Source organism: Haplochromis burtoni, unplaced genomic scaffold (assembly GCF_018398535.1).
Source record: "Haplochromis burtoni strain Fernald_Lab_line unplaced genomic scaffold, NCSU_Asbu1 Contig_80, whole genome shotgun sequence".
Taxonomy (NCBI): Eukaryota; Metazoa; Chordata; class Actinopteri; order Cichliformes; family Cichlidae; genus Haplochromis; species Haplochromis burtoni.
In genome coordinates, this window is record NW_024582441.1 from 1,147,557 (window position 1) to 1,165,493 (window position 17,937).

The 17,937-nt window shown below is 40.2% G+C and overlaps 2 protein-coding genes across 3 annotated transcripts; both read left to right on the forward strand.

The window, feature by feature from the left end:
- The first annotated feature begins 694 nt into the window (after positions 1-694).
- Positions 695-7,663, forward strand: mlf2 (myeloid leukemia factor 2). Its single transcript, XM_005925222.3, has 9 exons — positions 695-1,019; positions 3,223-3,237; positions 3,327-3,438; positions 3,546-3,581; positions 5,008-5,061; positions 5,177-5,305; positions 5,558-5,717; positions 5,907-6,122; positions 7,199-7,663. Exons 1-8 carry the CDS (start codon positions 976-978, stop codon positions 6,116-6,118), a joined length of 762 nt encoding a protein of 253 aa, XP_005925284.1. The 5' UTR covers positions 695-975; the 3' UTR covers positions 6,119-6,122; positions 7,199-7,663.
- An 862-nt stretch (positions 7,664-8,525) lies between these two features.
- Positions 8,526-15,340, forward strand: LOC102306287 (gamma-enolase). Of its 2 annotated transcripts, none has more exons than XM_005925219.2 (13): positions 8,526-8,674; positions 9,228-9,313; positions 9,478-9,573; positions 9,708-9,766; positions 11,193-11,262; positions 11,385-11,518; positions 11,612-11,834; positions 11,909-12,106; positions 12,640-12,716; positions 13,081-13,205; positions 13,292-13,400; positions 14,518-14,576; positions 14,750-15,340. In XM_005925219.2, the coding sequence occupies exons 1-13, from the start codon at positions 8,541-8,543 to the stop codon at positions 14,817-14,819; spliced, it is 1,440 nt and encodes a 479-aa protein (XP_005925281.2). In that variant the 5' UTR covers positions 8,526-8,540; the 3' UTR covers positions 14,820-15,340. The 2 variants fall into 2 exon arrangements, with proteins under 2 accessions (XP_005925281.2, XP_005925282.1); XM_005925220.3 differs by lacking the exon at positions 8,526-8,674 and adding an exon at positions 8,742-8,872.
- Positions 15,341-17,937: the final 2,597 nt, after the last annotated feature.

A 17,937-nucleotide genomic window follows, 5' to 3' on the forward strand; every position in this document is an offset into this window, starting at 1 on the left:
TTTGAAGGTCAGTCGAAGCTCTTCTTCAGATGTTGACTGCCTTTTGTTTTGGATCTTTGTTTCTCTTCCTATTAAGATCTATTAAGTTTTAACTAAGGACATAAAGTCTGTCAGTAAAGACTGATAGATTGATTGTAGATTCAGCTAAAGAAATGCGAGCAAACCATATGTGTTAAGTCTAATTGTTGAATGTTGCCATTGTGTTTCCCCAACAATATGTTTTTCTAGCATGGGGCTAGTAACAAAGTACCTAAACATACAATTTTAAAATGGTTCTTTGCTAAGTTGTGTGTTGTTCCTTCCTTGAGTTAGTTGATAAATGTTTAGGTACAAGAAATCGACTGCGAATTAGTAGGAAACCGATGTTTAAAGAAAAACTTCAGAAAGACTGGAAAGCTAAAAAGATAAGATAAGACTTTATTTATCCCAGAGTTGGAAAATTCCTTTAAATTGTAAGTTAAACACAACAAACGTATAACAAGTAGTCTAAGTAAGTACTATGGTACAGCTCAATAAAATATAAAACAACAAAAATAAAGTATAAAACTAAAATAAAATAATAATATATTTAAATGCATGTGTATCAGTTACCTGTAAACACCCCTAATCTGCAGAAAAAGTGCCAAGAATTGTCCTAGAAGCCTCTCCGGAAATGTGTTATTGTGAAAATATGCTAACCGGAAGTTATCTTTGTTAGCTTTGATGCTAACTTGATAGCAGCGTTGCTTCCCTTTGTCAGAGGACTGACTTCCGTTTTTGTGTTTTCTCCAGGTTTCTGGAAATCGCTGTTTATTGAGACGCTACGATTTCTGCCTCCTTGTTAAGCAGTAGTAATTGTGCGTGGTTTTCGAGAGGGAGCTGGTAAAAGATCCCCCACTTCAGCTTAAATCGAGTTTGAGTTCATTTTCTATCAGCCTTTAAAAACTGTTTACCTTGCTAGCTGGCTCGAATCAGCCAGCTGAGAAATCACCTAGCATGTTTCGGTTCTTGAGTGACGTTGATGAAGATCCCTATATGATGTAAGTACTGACATTTCACACTTTTTTTCTTTTGACACTGGTGTCTTTGTGTTCTATAAGTGATTGGTAGCTATATTGTGGATTGCTAAGTTTAAAAAATTTCCACTGTCCCTTGTAGCAGGTACCCTCCGTTACTCCTGCCAGCTGTGGGGGCCTACACTGGTCCACCATATTGGATAGACAATAACAAAAAGGTGTTAGCGTTCAACAGTATTTAGTTATAACCAGCCGGTCACTACATTTAGCAGTCAATTGCTCTCATTGGATTTCCACTGTTTCTTTAAATCTCTTGTTTTTTAGGTTTAAAAGTGCTTACTTTTGTAGTCTGGCAGGTTTACATTAGCGCATTTCCCGCTGGCAAATGGATGAAAAAAATCCGTAATCTCGCAGCCCTCAGTAAATACAGCATATATGCATTTTTGGTTTTTTATTTCAGACAAAAAAATCGAAATAACAGGTGCAAGTAAATCTTCTATTTCGGCTAATCTCTCACAAACAAACTATTTATTTTTAGAAAAGGCGCACTGCTTGATCAATTATGGAATATAACCGCGATTTTATTCTGATATTTAAACACACATAAATAAACTTAAAAAAACATCACAATGCAAAAGACTACTAGTGAAAATTTCTGAATGGCATATATTTGTACTTTACAATAATGCAAAATAAATCAAAATATTATTTTCAAATGAAAAATAGCTATTTTGTTCATCTAACTTTTCATACAGGTTTTATCAAAATGAAGGTGTACCACAAAAACAAAAGTATCAGTATAGTCTAACCCAAATAGTACATAATTCTAGATTTTCCAGATGGTACTCTAATTATAGCCGAGAACTCATTTTGAATAAATGTGTAAGCATATTCTCTTTGCATTCATATCATTCTCAAGACCTACTGTCTTGCCAGTCTTGCATTCTTTACATTAGTGCATTTTTGCCTCAGGCAAATGGATGGAAATGGAAAATGCATAATATTTTGCTCTTTTAATAAATGCAGTGTAAAAGCATTTTTATAATGGAAATTAAAAACAAAAAACAAAAACACCTTTGTAGGTGGAAATAAACTTTCTGTGTTGACTCATTTCCAATAGGCCTTTTATTAATAAAGATGCAATGATTGCATCTCAGCTCTTCATCACACTTATTTTCCATTTAACAGATAAACATCAGCTTTCTGTTAAAACCACAGCACAATCTAACGACACAGATGCACAAAATGCAAATTTCAGTATTTGATTTGGGTCTTGATGTTATACAAGTCCATGTTTGGTGTGCCTCCAGGCTTACTGGCTGGTTATTAAAATAATTCATTGGCAGTTGTTTTTGTCCTTTAATATCTTTTTTCTTCGTTTTTTTAATCATTTGGTCTATTACATTTTAAATTGGCAAACACACTTTAAAGGAGCAACCAGACAGACACCAATTTTCAGCAACAATGCAGCCAGAGTCATAGAAAAATAACTAAATTGAGGGGCTTAAAGCAAGAACGGACAACATGAAGTGGGGACTAATTTTTGACAACTATTCGTTAACAACCAAACATCAAGGTGTGTCCTCACTTTAAAGCTGGTTGCTAGTGGGTATTCCAGGCTCTGGTTGTCGAGGTAACCCACTAAAGTATTTACTAACCTGCGATAATATCAATCATTGATATCCTGTGCTCTCATTGGAAGTCTCTCAAATCGCTCACCTGAAAGTTGAGAAAAGTTTGTGTCTTCCCACTTTATGCTGCCAAAGTTGTTGCTCGAAGAAAAAAGTTTAATTTTTAAAAAAGAATGAAAGAAAAAGAAAAAACAGTAGCAAAATTTCATTGATATTCACTGGTCACTGGTTGGAAAATCACTTTAGCTACAAAACGATGTGTCAGTTGATTGACTTGCTTGTTGAAACAATATTCAGATTATGAAAATAATGAAAACAAAGGTGGCTGATAACCTGGTTAATAAAGCAGGGTGCATGAGAGAAGAGTTCGCTGTGTGAATTTATTAATTTTTTTATATGTATACAAAATACACTATAATAGATTTTCTTACATTACTGGCTTTTCTTGTATTAAACCCCCATACTGAAGAAAATAATAAAGCAAAATAATGGTTGGCTAAACTGGGCTCACAAACCCAGTGGAACCTGAAACACTTTGCTGGAGTATTTGCCTTGTGCTTGAAAGTTTACAGTTTTCCTCCTTGTGTCGTTTTCAGTTTACCTTCACCTATGTGAGTACAGTTCACACAGCTACACTCAGTTGATTCATACATGTGAAATCGAACACAAAAGTCTGATAAATGCTTTTGATTTCTTCCAGGGATCCGTTTGCAGCTCACAGGCAGCAGATGAGGAGTCTGTTTGGACCATTTGGGATGGAGCCTTTCCCTCTTGCTCCTCAGATGCAGCCACATCGTGCATCACGCAGACAGGTAACAGACTCTGTGCTGATAGATACTTTGTATGAGTTTTGTATGTCCAGATTAGCTTTTTGTTTACTGCCTTTTTCTAAATTTTAAGGTGTATATTTGTCTTTTAGGCTGGCCCTCTGGCTCCTTTTGGCATGATGGGAATGGTTAGTAACACCTTCTATGACCTCTCTTTTAACAACTGCAAACACGGTGCATGGTGACTTAATTTTCATTAAAGGAATTACAGAACTCTTAATTCTGTCACCAGCCACATGATGATATTCTGACTGATGATTGATAGGCTCCAGTGTAATTATATTAGACTTCTTAATAGGTTAGATTGAGGTTTACATCCCCAAAACTCTGTAGCCCTGAACATTTCAAGGTATTGCACAACGTAGGTGGTGCAAAGTTTAAGTTTATTGATTTGCTCAGATAAGAAAAAATAGCAGCAGTCATAATGGTTAATAATAGCTAATGAGTTGGCATCGAGTGTCCTGCTTCCTGTACCCTCTCATCAGGCAGCTCCTTCGCCAAGTATGTTCTCTCTAGAGAGAACACACCGCAAGTCATCTCCTGCTGTGTCTGAACTTGCTTTTTCTGACTTTTTACAGAGTGTCAGTGTGAAACCAGCTCAATACAATATGGCAAAGCAAAATCTCTCAATAAAGTAAAAAACATATGCAAGGAAGGAGCTCGGTTAAATATAGAAAAGTAAAAAAAGTAAACCTAAATAAAAATGCAACAAAATAAATAAAGGCACATTACCCAGATCTGTTATTACCTTAAACGAATCTTAAATCTTAAAAGAATGACTGCTGATTTAAAATAATAAAATAAGTTTTGTCATTTATTATATGGATTTTATGATTATGGTGGTTCAGCAGTTATCGCTGCTGCCATATAGCAATAAGCCACCAAGTTTAATCCTGCTGGCCATCTTTCTGTGTTGAGTTTGCATGTTCTCCTTAGCCTGGGTGCCCCAGCTTCTTCACACAATCTACAGACATTCGTGTCAGTTATTTGTTTATCTTTGTTTGGCCTGTGCAGGGTATATTTCATCTCCTCCCTGATGTCATCTGGGATCCTGGATTAAATAAAGGGTTAAAAAATTTAAGCGGATTGCTCAAAGAATGTTTTCTCCTACATAATGTAACACTTTTGGGCGTTTTCCAACGACGGGAACTGCCGTCATAGAACATCTTTCAGTCTGTTTTTAGCATAGAAGTGCATACTCTATGTTAGATATCTGAGTGGCCCAGTTAATTGGTTAATCTTGAAAACAAAAAAAACATCTACTAGTCAGAAACAGGAAGAAGAGTAGCTATCAACACTGAAATTCTCCAGTATTGGTGGACGCAACAGTGTCCACTGTTGTTATTGTCAAAGGGTTCTAGACCACAGTGGGAAACAGAGAGGCGGAAAGGACTGTTTATGGCGCTGTGTAGCACCTCATGGCTGCCACGAGCTCCTGCACTGGAAAAGTGGTTATTGACAGCTGTGCACTCAACACACAATGTATGCTGCTTTTCTGCCTGTGGTTGGGGACTACTCGAATGAGAAATGTAAAGATCCTCTTATTGCTTGCAGGGTGGAGGGTTCATGGATATGTTTGGCATGATGGGAGAAATGATGGGAAACGTGGTGAGTTGTTTTTTCTTTCCAAATAAACAGAAAGGAATTATTGTCGTAAATGAAATGTGTGTTTCACTAGTTCTCCATCATTTCTATTTACTTTCCATTATTTTTCTTCTTCCAGGACAGAATGTCTGGTTCACCAAACTGTCAGACGTTTTCCTCCTCAACAGTGATCTCATATTCGTCAACAGACCCAGGGGCTCCTAAAGTTTATCAGCAGACCAGTGAAACAAGGACGGGCCCAGGGGGGGTAGGAATAACTCATATTAGTTCAAATATATATACGAAGTTGTGGTCAGAGCCATGTAAGTAGACCTGCTCAGTGGCTGGGGCCTAATTAGTCTGCTGGCCTCATTAACACCAGTAAGTGTAGTGACTGTAAATAGATTATGTACAGTATAAATATCAGAGATGAACTTAAGTTCATTCCTTCCTGCCTGATTTTGTAATCTGAAGTATTTTTTTGATTTGTTTTTTTTTTTGTTTTTTTTTCTTCCCCCAGATCCGTGAGACGCGGCAGTCGGTGAGGGACAGCGAGAGCGGCCTGGAGGGTCTTGCCATTGGCCACCACATTGGAGACCGTGCACACATAATGGCGCGTTCACGAAATCGCCGCACTGGAGACTGTGAAGAACGGCAAGACTACATTAACCTGGATGAGAGTGAGTCGACCCTGATTACAACACTAATCTTAGCTCAGGCTTCACCTACTATTCAAGCTAATTGGAATTGAATTTAAAAAGGGGGCAAAGGAGATGAATGAGGAGTTGTGACTTTGATGGTCTCACTTCACACACGTGTGATTTCTTTTTTTTCTTTTTGGCTCTTAACCCGGTGTTTGTTCCTGCTAGGTGAGGGTCCAGCATTTGACGAGGAGTGGAGAAGAGAAGCAGGAAGATACGCTCCCCCGAATGCTCGTGGGTTGGACTACGGCCGCGATCGACGAGGAGGCGGCCAGCAGCTCGCTCTTACCGCTCCTCCCAGTTCAACGTCCCCACCAGGTCATCGGCACGAGTCCCCCAGACACCGTCAGCCCCAAACCCGCCCACGTTACGACTGGTGAGAAGGTAAGAGAGATGTCAGAGATCATTGTGCCACTATTATTATAATTGCTGTAATCTGTTGTGAGCTTATTAATTTCTGAATGTTATCAGACATGAAGTTAAATGGCCATATTTTACTCTTATAAATACTTTTTCGCAGTATATTGGTTTGCACAGTAAGAAATTATAAATGCTAAACGTTGTCACTGCTTTTTGATTTGCTTTTGTTCATTTGCACCTTGAATGCTAGGATATTAAACAATGCCAGCTATTTTCCCTACATAGTTCTACAGAATGGTTTACTGCCCTTGTTTTAACACTTTTCTGAGACTGCTCTTCACACATGAGTACCTGCTGCAGTATCCTCCTGAACAATAGGTGCCATTACTCAGAGAAAACCTCCACATTACTCTTAGTATAGGAAGTGAAGAAGTTAGAGGTTTTTTTCCAAAGTCTTCCAAACTCTATTTTTCCAGAAAGTCTCCCTCTGCATAACCTTTGAATCTCGGAGCTTCCGTATTCATATATCATTAAAATGGCAGGGGCACCAGTTTAGCTCACTGGGATGAGCAGGCGACCATATGCCGCATCGCAGAGAGCGGCGGGCCTCACTGGCTTCCAGTGAAGTTCAGAGTTAATTTTGAAATATTAATTATAACATATAAAGCCTTATATGGCCAGGCTCCTGTATATATAGAAGAGCTTCTGAAACCTTATAACAGCACATGGCCTGTCCAATCTATCTGATCATGTCTCATAATTTCATCGACTTAATTTCAGCATTACCCAAATAAACCTTCTTACTGTTAAAAAATAATTTAAAAATAAGGTTGTTTTCTTCTCTGTTTATTGTTTGCACCGCCACCGTAGCCTGATCATTTTCTTCTAGGAATCTTAAGTCCTTTAGGCTAATGCACAGCAGCCACAAAATCCCAGCACTGTGTTGGGGTCTCAGTGCTGTGCAAAGGTGTGAGCAAGCCTATTAGTAGTCGTGGGCCATAGATCACGCCTCAGTAATCTATGGCCCACAATATAGCTACCAATCACTCAGTTTAGTTTATCTAATGCACTTTTTTGGCATTGTGTGTTTGTCCCTCCAGGTGTTCCGTATAACAATGCGACCAGATTGAAGGAGTTGAGGATTTCCCTGATGCTGTGAACCACGATGAGGACGGGAAGTTGATGCCCGCCATAAATGTTTGATATGACTGGACTGTCTTTACATGAACAACATATTACACACACACACACACACACACACACACACAATGGTTAGAGTTTAAATTCGTTACTCTTACACACACAGACACACTTACAAACGCCCCTGTGTAAACATGGGTATAACTACACTCACTTAATGTATAAATATATATAAACACTCATTCTCTAAACTTGACATGTGTCTTTGCCCACTGCACTAAAGTGCTACAGTATACAGTACATCTGCTGTACAATCCATTTTATGTTTGTGAAGACACTCGTGTGTCGGTGAATTGAATTGTATACTGATAACTAATTAATGTAATAAATAAAAAGTTCATTAAACATTGTTAGATAATTGCAAAGTGTGCCTCTGTTTTGATGTTTTGGGGTTGCATGTCTTAAATTATGGAGTGTTGTTTAAAGAGTTTTCCGATTCTGTATTTTTCCTTTTGTTTTTTTAAACCCTTGCTTATTCATAAAATGTATTGACAGCTAAATAACGTGTTCATTTGTGTCAATGCAAGTCTTACATACACATGCATGCACTCATTCATAGGTGTGCGCCCTCTTCATCTTCCCTGTGCCACCGTGTCTGCAGGTCATGTGATGTCCAGATGGCACGTTCAAGCGGGGCAGCCAATGAAAAACTTTCCTTTTCTCCAAACGCCCCATAGCTTCCCGTCTGCATTTCGCTCGTGCTGGCTGTATCTTTAATTACATCTAAGACTATTTTTAAATGCACATCCTCCCTCCGGCAGCGGCTGCTCCCGTCTACCTGTCTTCTTGTTTCCTTTAATCCCTATCATTAGATATCTAACGTTCCCCAACAAGGCGCCTTCTTTTCTGCTGTCTTTGCTAAGATGCATCCTCCTTGTGGTTGCTTTGTTGTCACATCTCCTGCCTGTCATCCACATGCACTTACTTCAGCTGTATCGCAGCGCTGCTTGGACCTGACAGGAAGCGCAAATGAACGTTTCATGTATCAGTTTGCTGGGACAATATTTTCATGTCACGAGTGCCTCTGTAGTTATCAGCAGTGAGATGTGTACGCAGCACGTATGACAGGACTGCGTGGGTGTAAAGTAGCGGTGTATGTTAAATGCTCAGATGGTTACATTGTTTCCTGCACCCCTATTAATACACAAATCCACATTGCTCCAGCTCTTCTACTCAATTCCTCCTTCCTATCTCTTTTTCCTCTCTCCTTGCTTTGTTCCCTCCCCTCCTCTGCATCTTCCAATGACTCACATGCTCACCCTCCCCCCGTGTGTCATACGTTTTCACCCCTTCTCCTCCCACCTCCCCTTCCCGCTATTGCTCCTCTTTCGCCCACATTCGCTCACTTTCTCCACCAGGCTTCAAACAAGCTGCAGGTAACGTTTAAAAAGATTGATCTGTTTCTTCAGTCCCTCCATCCCTCTCATCCCGCTCCCCTCCCCCATCTCCTCGTCGCTACCTGCGCTGTCTTTTGCTTCTCATCTCTGTTGGTCCGTGCTCTCTGTCACTGACTGAAACGGGCGAGAAATTGAGCTGGTTTGTGGTCTGGAACAGTTTGACAGATTTTTAAGTAGGTGCGCATCACTGGTTTCTGATTCATGTCTTTCTCTGTGTGAGTGTGAGCATTTTCCTTGAGAACCTCTTTTTCCACTGCTTTCCATCCTCAAGGCTGCGTCACTATCATCACAGTGTGTGTTCAAGTGGAAAAGAGGAAGAGAGTGTGAAGTCCTTGTTTTTCATATGAGTGGTTTTGGTATTTCACAGGCTATTTTCATACCGAGCTTCATCTTCACGCGCAGCTTTGCTTGCTCATGTGTTTCCTTCTCTAATTAAAATAACAGACTGAGTGTATGAGCACTGGATAAAATCTGCATTTGAAATGAGGCCAATGTTCCCTTGTTTTATTTATTTATTTATTTATTTTAACAGGATGTCTATAGTGAATATTGTTGCCAGGGAGATCTTGGACTCCAGGGGAAACCCCACTGTGGAAGTAGATCTGCATACAGACAAAGGTTTAGAAAAAATAAAATCTCTTGTTTAATGTCTCAAATTAATGTTTAGATTATTTCATTAAGGTTAACTACATCCTTCTCCATCCTCTTTCCTCTCCCTCAACCTTTCACCCCATTACGTCTGCCTCCTCTATCCACCCACCAATCATATGCTTCGATTCCAGGTCTTTTCAGGGCTGCTGTTCCCAGTGGTGCCTCCACAGGCATCTACGAGGCTCTGGAGCTCCGAGATGGCGACAAGACTCGCTACAAGGGCAAAGGTGTGAACACTTACAAAGATGTCTCCCCTGCACTAAGCGCTCTTGTTTTTCTGCCTGTATCTGATTTTGCATGATGGTTCTTTTCCTTATTGTAACAAAATGGGGACTAACTGGCTTCACGTTTTGCACTAAAGGTGTGACAAAGGCTGTTGCTCACATTAATGACACCCTTGGACCCGCCCTCATCCAGTCTGTGAGTACTTCACTTTGGCTCAGTTCAGTTTTGTTTACTGTACACAGCACAAGTTCACAACCAACAGTAACCTCAAGGTGCTTTCTGTTGTAAGATAAATGTTATAGTATTACAGAGAGAACCAAAAACATCACATGCGCCTCTATCACCAATCAGTGTGGGAGAAGAAGACTCCATAGACTGTATATAGAAGATGGGTGAAGCCAGCATGACATTGATTTCTAGGTTGGCTCCACATTATGAAGCCTAGCTGTATTTGTTTTGTTTTTGTTATACAGGCACACCTGCTAAGTGACATACTTCTTAAACTACGAGAGGTTTACTCATCCTTTTGGATGGGCCATGCTTCATTGCAAGTCATATTATTAGTACTGTTGGTGCCAAAAGGCAGAGGTCCTGTTCATTAAGTGGAGTTTAGTGCTTGAGGCCTAGCAAACAACAACTGGCTCCAGCTCATTGTGTTGGAATATATGCAGGTCAGAGTGTCCACACTCCTGTAATGTTAATTAGCCATAGAGACTACAGTCCCGTGTAAATATGTTATTTACCAGGCTAAGGTTTTGACTTTAAACTTGTGAGTCACTGTTGGACAGAACCCCAAGTTGCCATACAAGGAACTGCAGATTTAGCATTTTGGCATTGGCTTCATTTTGCTCAGAAGAAATCTTCAGCAGCATTTGGCTCAGGGAGGGGCAGCCATCTGTTGCAGCCAGTTAGGCTGTGGGTAAAGAGAAACAATGGGCAAAAACAAAGGGAGAAGATACACAGTTAATGTAGTGCAATAGTGACATAAAATGCATAGGAAGAGAAGACGATGGGAGTGGAGAAGAAGTGATCAGTGCATCAGCTTAAGGCTACATCAGTGTAACTAAGGCAGGGGGTGGCCAACTCCAGGCTTCGAGAGCCGGTGTCCTGCAGGTTTTAGACATCACCCTGGATCAACAAACCTGATTCAAATGATTAGTTCATTACTAGGCCTCTGGAGAACTTCAAGAAATGTTGAGGAGATAATTTAGCCATTGAAATCAGCTGTGATGGATCAAGGACACATCTAAAACCTGCAGGACACTGGCTCTCAAGGCCTGGAGTTGGCCACCCCTGAACTAAGGGATACCTCAGGGTCATCTAATCCAATACTAACTATAAGATGAATCAAAAAAAAGGGAGAGCTTGAACCCAAACCAGGAGAGATGGGCGCGATAGCTGAAGCACTGCCCCCCTTTAAATCTGGAGGAACCACAAGTAAGCCTGTATTGTGAGAGCAAAATGCTCTATTAAAATAGTACATGATGGGGATTCATCCAGCAAAGTGATGGGATAAACAAAATAATATTCAGTTTATGCTGCAGAACCTGATGAGCAGCCGAGCGGGACTGAAATGAAAAAATCTGTTTACTGTATGAGGAATATTGTGTTTTTCTTCCAGGGAATCAGTGTGCTGGAGCAGGAGAAGCTGGACAATGTGATGATTGAAATGGACGGCACTGACAACAAATGTAAGCCTCGCTCACATCTCGTGTGGGGTGATGGTATATATGTGTACTGACATGTTTCCGCACCAGTGAGTACCGACTGCATGTGTGCGTTATGTTTGTGACTGCCTCTATTTCGCCTCCAGCTAAGTTTGGTGCCAACTCTATTCTGGGAGTATCGCTGGCCATATGCAAAGCTGGCGCAGCAGAGAAAGGTGTACCCCTGTACCGTCACATTGCTGACCTGGCAGGAAACAGAGAGCTGGTCCTCCCTGTTCCTGTGAGTTTTATAGTTTTTAAAAAAATAAATTTTTCTCCAAACATAAATGACCAACCATAAAAAACCCCCCACATCCATCTGACATTCTTTTAGGCTTTTAATGTGATTAATGGAGGCTCTCACGCTGGGAACAGGCTGGCCATGCAGGAATTCATGGTTCTTCCAGTGGGTGCCGAGTCTTTCCGTGATGCTCTGCGTGTGGGGGCGGAGCTCTACCAGACACTGAGAAGTGTCATAAAGGAGAAATATGGTCAGGATGCTACAAATGTGGGTGATGAAGGGGGGTTTGCCCCTAACATACAAGAGAACAGTGAAGGTAAGCACGGCGACCACCTGAAAACAATTTCCTTCAGCCTAATCTAACATATCGCTCCTGTTTCTTCCTGTCAGCTCTGGAGCTGATAAAGACAGCCATAGAGAAGGCGGGCTTCACAGATAAGGTGGTGATAGGAATGGATGTTGCTGCTTCAGAGTTCTTCAGTGAGGGCAAATATGACCTGGACTTTAAGTCGCCACCAAATGCTGCCCGCAACATCACCGCTGATGAGCTGGCCGCCATCTACCAGGGATTCATTAATAACTACCCAGGTGTGTAATGTGGTGTGTGAGTACACATGTTCTCCAGAGAGCACAATGTGGGCACCTCTTAGTCATTAAAAAAAAAAAAAAAGGGGGGGGGTGTGTTATTGATTTCTCTAAGCCTCCGTCAGCTTGAATCAAAGCATCAAGGCTATCGCAGTCGACTCCATATGTTTTTTTCCTCCCACCATATTTCTTTTGTCACATTTTAGAAAGAAATAGTCAAAGAAAAAGAGAAAAGGGGCGGCAGAAAGAGCCTGGTCTCGCCTCCCGACACATGAAGCTGTTAAGGAAGATTTAATTATGTGCTACATTGCAAATTTGGCAAGCGGGGTACTGCTCTGATGTGGGTCTTTACCCTGTAAATGGTGTGCATACTATTTGTGGGCTGTGTGCATGTTTGCATTTGTAATTAATATCAGTAGATCTAAAGGCATTAGAACAGCTACTAGTGATTTCAGCTAGCCTTGTGTTTCTCCTACAGTGTTGTAATATTTGAGTCATGGAGGAAAATGATCTTACCCATGTGTCCTTCCCTCTAGTGGTGTCTATTGAAGATCCTTTTGACCAGGATGACTGGCCCGCTTGGTCTCAGTTCACAGCCTCAGTGGGTATCCAGGTAAGATATTACAAATTATGCCATTATTATGTGGAAGTAGATCAGCGCAGCTCTTCTTCAACAGGTAATCTCGTATTCCTCCTCCTTCCATTAAACAAAGAACAGTCAAAATTAATGGCGCAGAAGTAAAGTCATCCTGTTTTTTATTTAGCAGAATGAGCCAAGCCGTAAAAAGCGAGTTTCTATCAATATCCATACACATTAAAGCATGTACCCCTCCTCTCCCCTCCAATACTGCTGTCTTATTTATTCTATGTGGACCAGAACGTCATTTACACACTTAGAGATACAACAAAGGTTAATGCCCCCTGAATAAGTACACGTGATACTAATCCCCGTGCCCTTCACTTCACTCGTTGTGCAGGTTGTTGGAGATGATCTGACAGTCACCAACCCACGAAGAATACAACGAGCTGTGGAGGAAAAAGCCTGCAACTGTCTGCTCCTCAAAGTCAACCAGATTGGGTCTGTTACAGAGGCCATCAAAGCGTGAGTTGACTTTATGTGTTTCAAGCCAAAATCTGTGGGCACACACACGGATTGCAGTTATACTAATTTCCTCTCTGGTTTTCCAGGTGCAAGCTGGCACAGGAGAACGGCTGGGGCGTGATGGTGAGCCACCGCTCAGGAGAGACAGAGGACACTTTTATAGCTGACCTGGTGGTTGGTCTCTGCACTGGACAGGTAACACATGCAACAGTCTGACAGCTCATATCCCTCTGCTAGCTTAACTGCTTATTACTGATCACGTTTCATGCTCTAAGTTTTCCTTGGGTCCCGGTGCATAAGCAACATAACAGCAACATAACAGTGCAGCATCACACTTTGGGACCATACAAAGCAGCAATAATCAGAATCAGAATCAGCATACTTTATTAATCCCTAAGGAAATTATGTATGATTATTGTAATTATGTATAATAATATGTATTATACATGATAAAGCAGTGCAAATAAGAGCATGAGGTAATAAACAGATGTGGAAATGAAGCAGCTCAATATTCATTAACTTTTTACTGTACTTCTAAAAACAAAACAACTGAAGTCCTGAAATTAATAAGTTAACTAATCAGTGCATTGATAACAACAGTGAAATATCAATACAGTCAATTCAGTTTAGTTCAAGGTGCTTTATATTGGAAGGTAAAGACCCTAAATTGTTAGAAAGAAACCTTGACAGTCAGCTGGCAACAGTGGGAAGAAAGAACTCCCTGGCAGAACCAGGCTCAGGGTAGAGGCAGCCAACCACCGTTCCCAGTTGGGTGTGAGAGGGAAAAGAAGAGAGCAGAGACGGGATGAAACGCAAACTTTAGGAGAGAAACATACAAAACATTTGGTCATAAGATCTTCATAATGCTAATAATTTGCAGCTTGTTTTTCTCAACACTTTTGTCTAAAAATATAATTTTAAGAATAGTAGTCAGAATTTGTAACATTATACACAGAATAATATATGTATTAAATATCAAAATGCCAGTTAGTTATTGCCTCGGTACAGAGTATTAGTACTAAATGTGCAGAACCTGCTTGAGGGGAGTGTAACCCGGTTACGTTGTTCCCTAAATGCTTCATATGCAGGCAGTCTAAAGCTGAAAACAAGTAATAATCAAATTGTGAGGACTGCAGATCGAAACAACTTTATCCTCAGCACTGCACTTACTGGAGACTCCAGCAGTCCACCTCCCAAGTAGGAAGAGATCAGCTAAACGTCGACAGGCGATCAGACATGTGGAGATTTGTTGAATTAATGATAAAAGTTCAGCCACGTCTGTAGCTGTTAGTGTTTTTTTTTCTTCATTCAGATCAAAACTGGAGCTCCCTGTCGATCTGAACGCCTGGCCAAGTACAATCAGCTCATGAGGTGGGTATCTGTAGCTTACATTGCATAAATGTATGTACATGGTATGCAAATGGATTCCTGTATAGCGCTTGCACTATTTTGATATTTCTCCTCTTGTCTTCATTCTTTTATCTGTTGTCATCTTCTTTCACATTCACCTTCCTGCTCTGCATTTCACCTCCTCTTCCTCTCAGGATTGAGGAAGAGCTGGGCGATCAGGCTCGCTTTGCTGGACACAACTTCCGCAACCCCAGCGCCATTTAGGGAGTGGGGTGCCAGTGTTCTTAGCAGACAAAATGAGAGAGAACAAAAAACCCCACGCATACATATAAATAGTGTCATATTTCCCTGATTAGTTCTATGTGGTGAGAAGTTTACGTGTATCAGCAAAGCACTAAACACACAAAGATGAACTTAAAAGCATCAAAACGAATTAGTTTTCACATTATAGCTACAATATATCGATCTAACACTTCAGTGAGTGATAGAGATGATTGCCTACAGCCAGCCTCCACGAATCCTAACAAAGCCTGGTGGAGGAAAAAAAAATCTACTGAACTACTGAGTCACACTCCCCTTCACGGGCTTGTTAGTTTCTCTCATTTTCCTGAGCCCCCTGACTCTCTCCTTTTCACTTGCTGCAGAAGTGTTTTGATCTTTTTTGTGCCCTGTTGTTTCCTCCTCTTCCTCCTCCTCCTGTTTAACAGCTTGCTGCAAAGTTGTGTCTGCTACTTTGTCTGTTCAAAGTGAAGCTTAATAAAGAGATGGATATATGTTAACTCTAACCAAAGATCTGGGTGTGTTTGTTTTGAAGAGAAGCCTCACTGTGCTTCTTTTCATAATTTGAGAGGTAAATATAATCGGTTATGGAGCAAAACTAGAAACCCATGTAGCTCTGAAATATTATCTTACAGGGTTTATGATTATAATTTCAAACCTGTGGTGAAATAAGGGAATCTTTTAGCACAAATGTTTTTTTCTATAGGGGTTTGTTTGTTTGTTTCGTGGTCTTTGTGACTGAAACAACTTCTGGATAAGAAGAATGAGTTGTTCATACTTAAAGACTTCCTATAATGGTTTGAATATTTCAAGCCTGTTCCGTGCCTCTTTCATGCAGGTAAAAACACTTTTGCAGGGAAACACCTGTGCATCCTCAATTTTAGCTCTTCTTGCTGCCTCCTCTGTCCTATAGATGCAATTTGGGAATGGATTTCTGGGTCACAGTCAGGAGGACACAGAAGACAAGGAGGCACAAAGTAGTAATGAGAAAAGCCCTGTGCCTTTGTCAGGTCATAGTTGCTGTAATGTTTCCTTTTAGTGACCCTGTGTGTTTTAAGACTTATCTTGTTAGTCTCTTTTTTTCATGCTCTATCCTGCCGTCATTGCGCAGCGTTTGTCTTTTAAGTTAAAGCAACTTTAATTACTTTAATTTAATCTGTGTGTGTTTGGGTCAAAGAGTCTCTCCAGTTTGACAGTTTGGTTTCACAGTTCATGCACAACAACAAAAAATGTTAAAGTTGTGTAGCTGTCTTGACTTCTTTACACATTGCGACTTAAACAGACTTCTGTGATGCACAGAAATTCATTAGAATCGCATCGTTAAATATAACCAGCTGTCAGAGGCAAACACCTGCTGTGTTGTCGTCAACAGTCTGTGTCATAGCAGATCATTTTGATACTACAGGAAAAGCACAGGTATTATTGGGAATATTTAAAAAGACCTGTTGCCGAGTGAAAAGTGGCTCAAATGTTACATCCACAGGCAGCAGTGCAGCAGCTTTTTTTCATTTTAATATTATTAATCTTTTATACTGCATAAAAAATAGTCTTTAGAAACTGTTTTAAACAATGTTATTGCAGCAAGTATCACAGAAGGTAATGACTTTATATAATCTAATGCAAAGAAGTTTATATTAGGAGAAGAGACAGTTCACACACAAAGCAAAGACAGCTATACATGTAGTGGATAGATTAGTGTAAAGTGGATGTAGGAGTGGAGACAGTTGAAGCGTGGGCTAATAAACGTGTAAATTATGTAAAGTAGTCTATTAATATACCAATCTTTTGATAAAGGTATAATAAATGTGCAGACCACATAGAAAAAAACATCGTAATAGGAAAACTAAACAACCCCTCCAACACACGGGCCCATAATACCCTAAGATATACATTAGATGTACCAGCTTAACACTTTAATACAGTAGAATTAATATATTTCTCAATGAAGGAACAATCTCAATAAGCTCTTTTTCTTTTCTTTTAAGCATACTCAAAAGAAATAAACCAAATAAAATAAAATAAATTGAAATAAATGAGGTTAATAATGAAGTGTGTGGAATCTTGAGTTCAACAGGATAAAATGTAAATGAAATACAATAAAACATCATGTAAGCTATTTTAATTATGTTTTAGTTTGTTTACTGAATTTGAGATATTTCACTGAATGAAGCCATTTTATTGTTATATACTCAGCTTTTATTTAATAACAATAATTGTAGTATTACTATGTAACACTTGTTTGCATTGTACTATTTTAATTTTTGTTGGATTTTATTTGGATTTTAAATGATTACAATTGGAACTGTATTACAATTAAACTTGTCTACTCCTTTTAGTTTTTACCGTGTTTTGTCGTTTTGTATTTTTTTATTGATTTATCAATTTATACATTGCTTTATAAATTTAGCCTGCCTATTTGTTTTGTTGCAGGTTAGGGAGAAATAAAGCATGTCTTGTCTTAAAAGCGGAATATAATGCAGTAAAGTGGCTTTACAAAGTAAAATAGCAAAAATAAAGCAGAATATTGTAAAATAATCTGCCACATTCATGCAGTTTGAGTGTGTGCACCTTCACTTTATCTAAGTCAATGTGGGTCTTCTATAAGGAACAAAAATAAATTGAAATACAGAACATGTAATTATTAAATTAGTTTAAATTGGTTACATAGCTTCACACCTGGCTCTGACAGCTGCACAGGTGTGACTGCAGGTCAGGTATCAGCTGCACGCGCCGGGCAGCAGAGGGAGCGCGAGCGGGGCTCGGTTCCTGTCTCGCCCCGGTTGCTAGTGATGATGATGAAGGAACGCTGGAGCTGCGCAGGCGCACCGCGCACAGTCTCCGGCCGGGTTTCCATAGTTACCACACAATAGGAGACGGGACAGGGGGCTGAGTGAAGGGGAGAGAGAGGGACGGGAGCGGAGAGGGGAAGAGGAGGAGGAGGTCTGCAGAGCCGCTTGACTGGACACACCGCTGCAAGCTTTCCCCAGACAGACAGGAGCTGCTGGACAGCCTGGCGGACACACAACACGACAGAGATTTAATTGATCGTTTATTAATTGCCTAATTAATTCGCACGAGCCTTCTTTGTTAACTCGCACACACT

Bases quoted from the DNA above. Each gene is read 5' to 3' on its own strand.
- mlf2 (XM_005925222.3), top strand. From the start codon at position 976: ATGTTTCGGTTCTTGAGTGACGTTGATGAAGATCCCTATATGAT. The intron at 3,439-3,545 runs GTAACAGACTCT...TTTGTCTTTTAG, and splicing joins ATCGTGCATCACGCAGACAG to GCTGGCCCTCTGGCTCCTTT. The intron at 5,062-5,176 runs GTGAGTTGTTTT...TTCTTCTTCCAG, and splicing joins GAGAAATGATGGGAAACGTG to GACAGAATGTCTGGTTCACC.
- LOC102306287 (XM_005925219.2), top strand. From the start codon at position 8,541: ATGACTCACATGCTCACCCTCCCCCCGTGTGTCATACGTTTTCACCCC. The intron at 12,717-13,080 runs GTAAGATATTAC...CTCGTTGTGCAG, and splicing joins CAGCCTCAGTGGGTATCCAG to GTTGTTGGAGATGATCTGAC. The intron at 13,401-14,517 runs GTAACACATGCA...TTCTTCATTCAG, and splicing joins TTGGTCTCTGCACTGGACAG to ATCAAAACTGGAGCTCCCTG.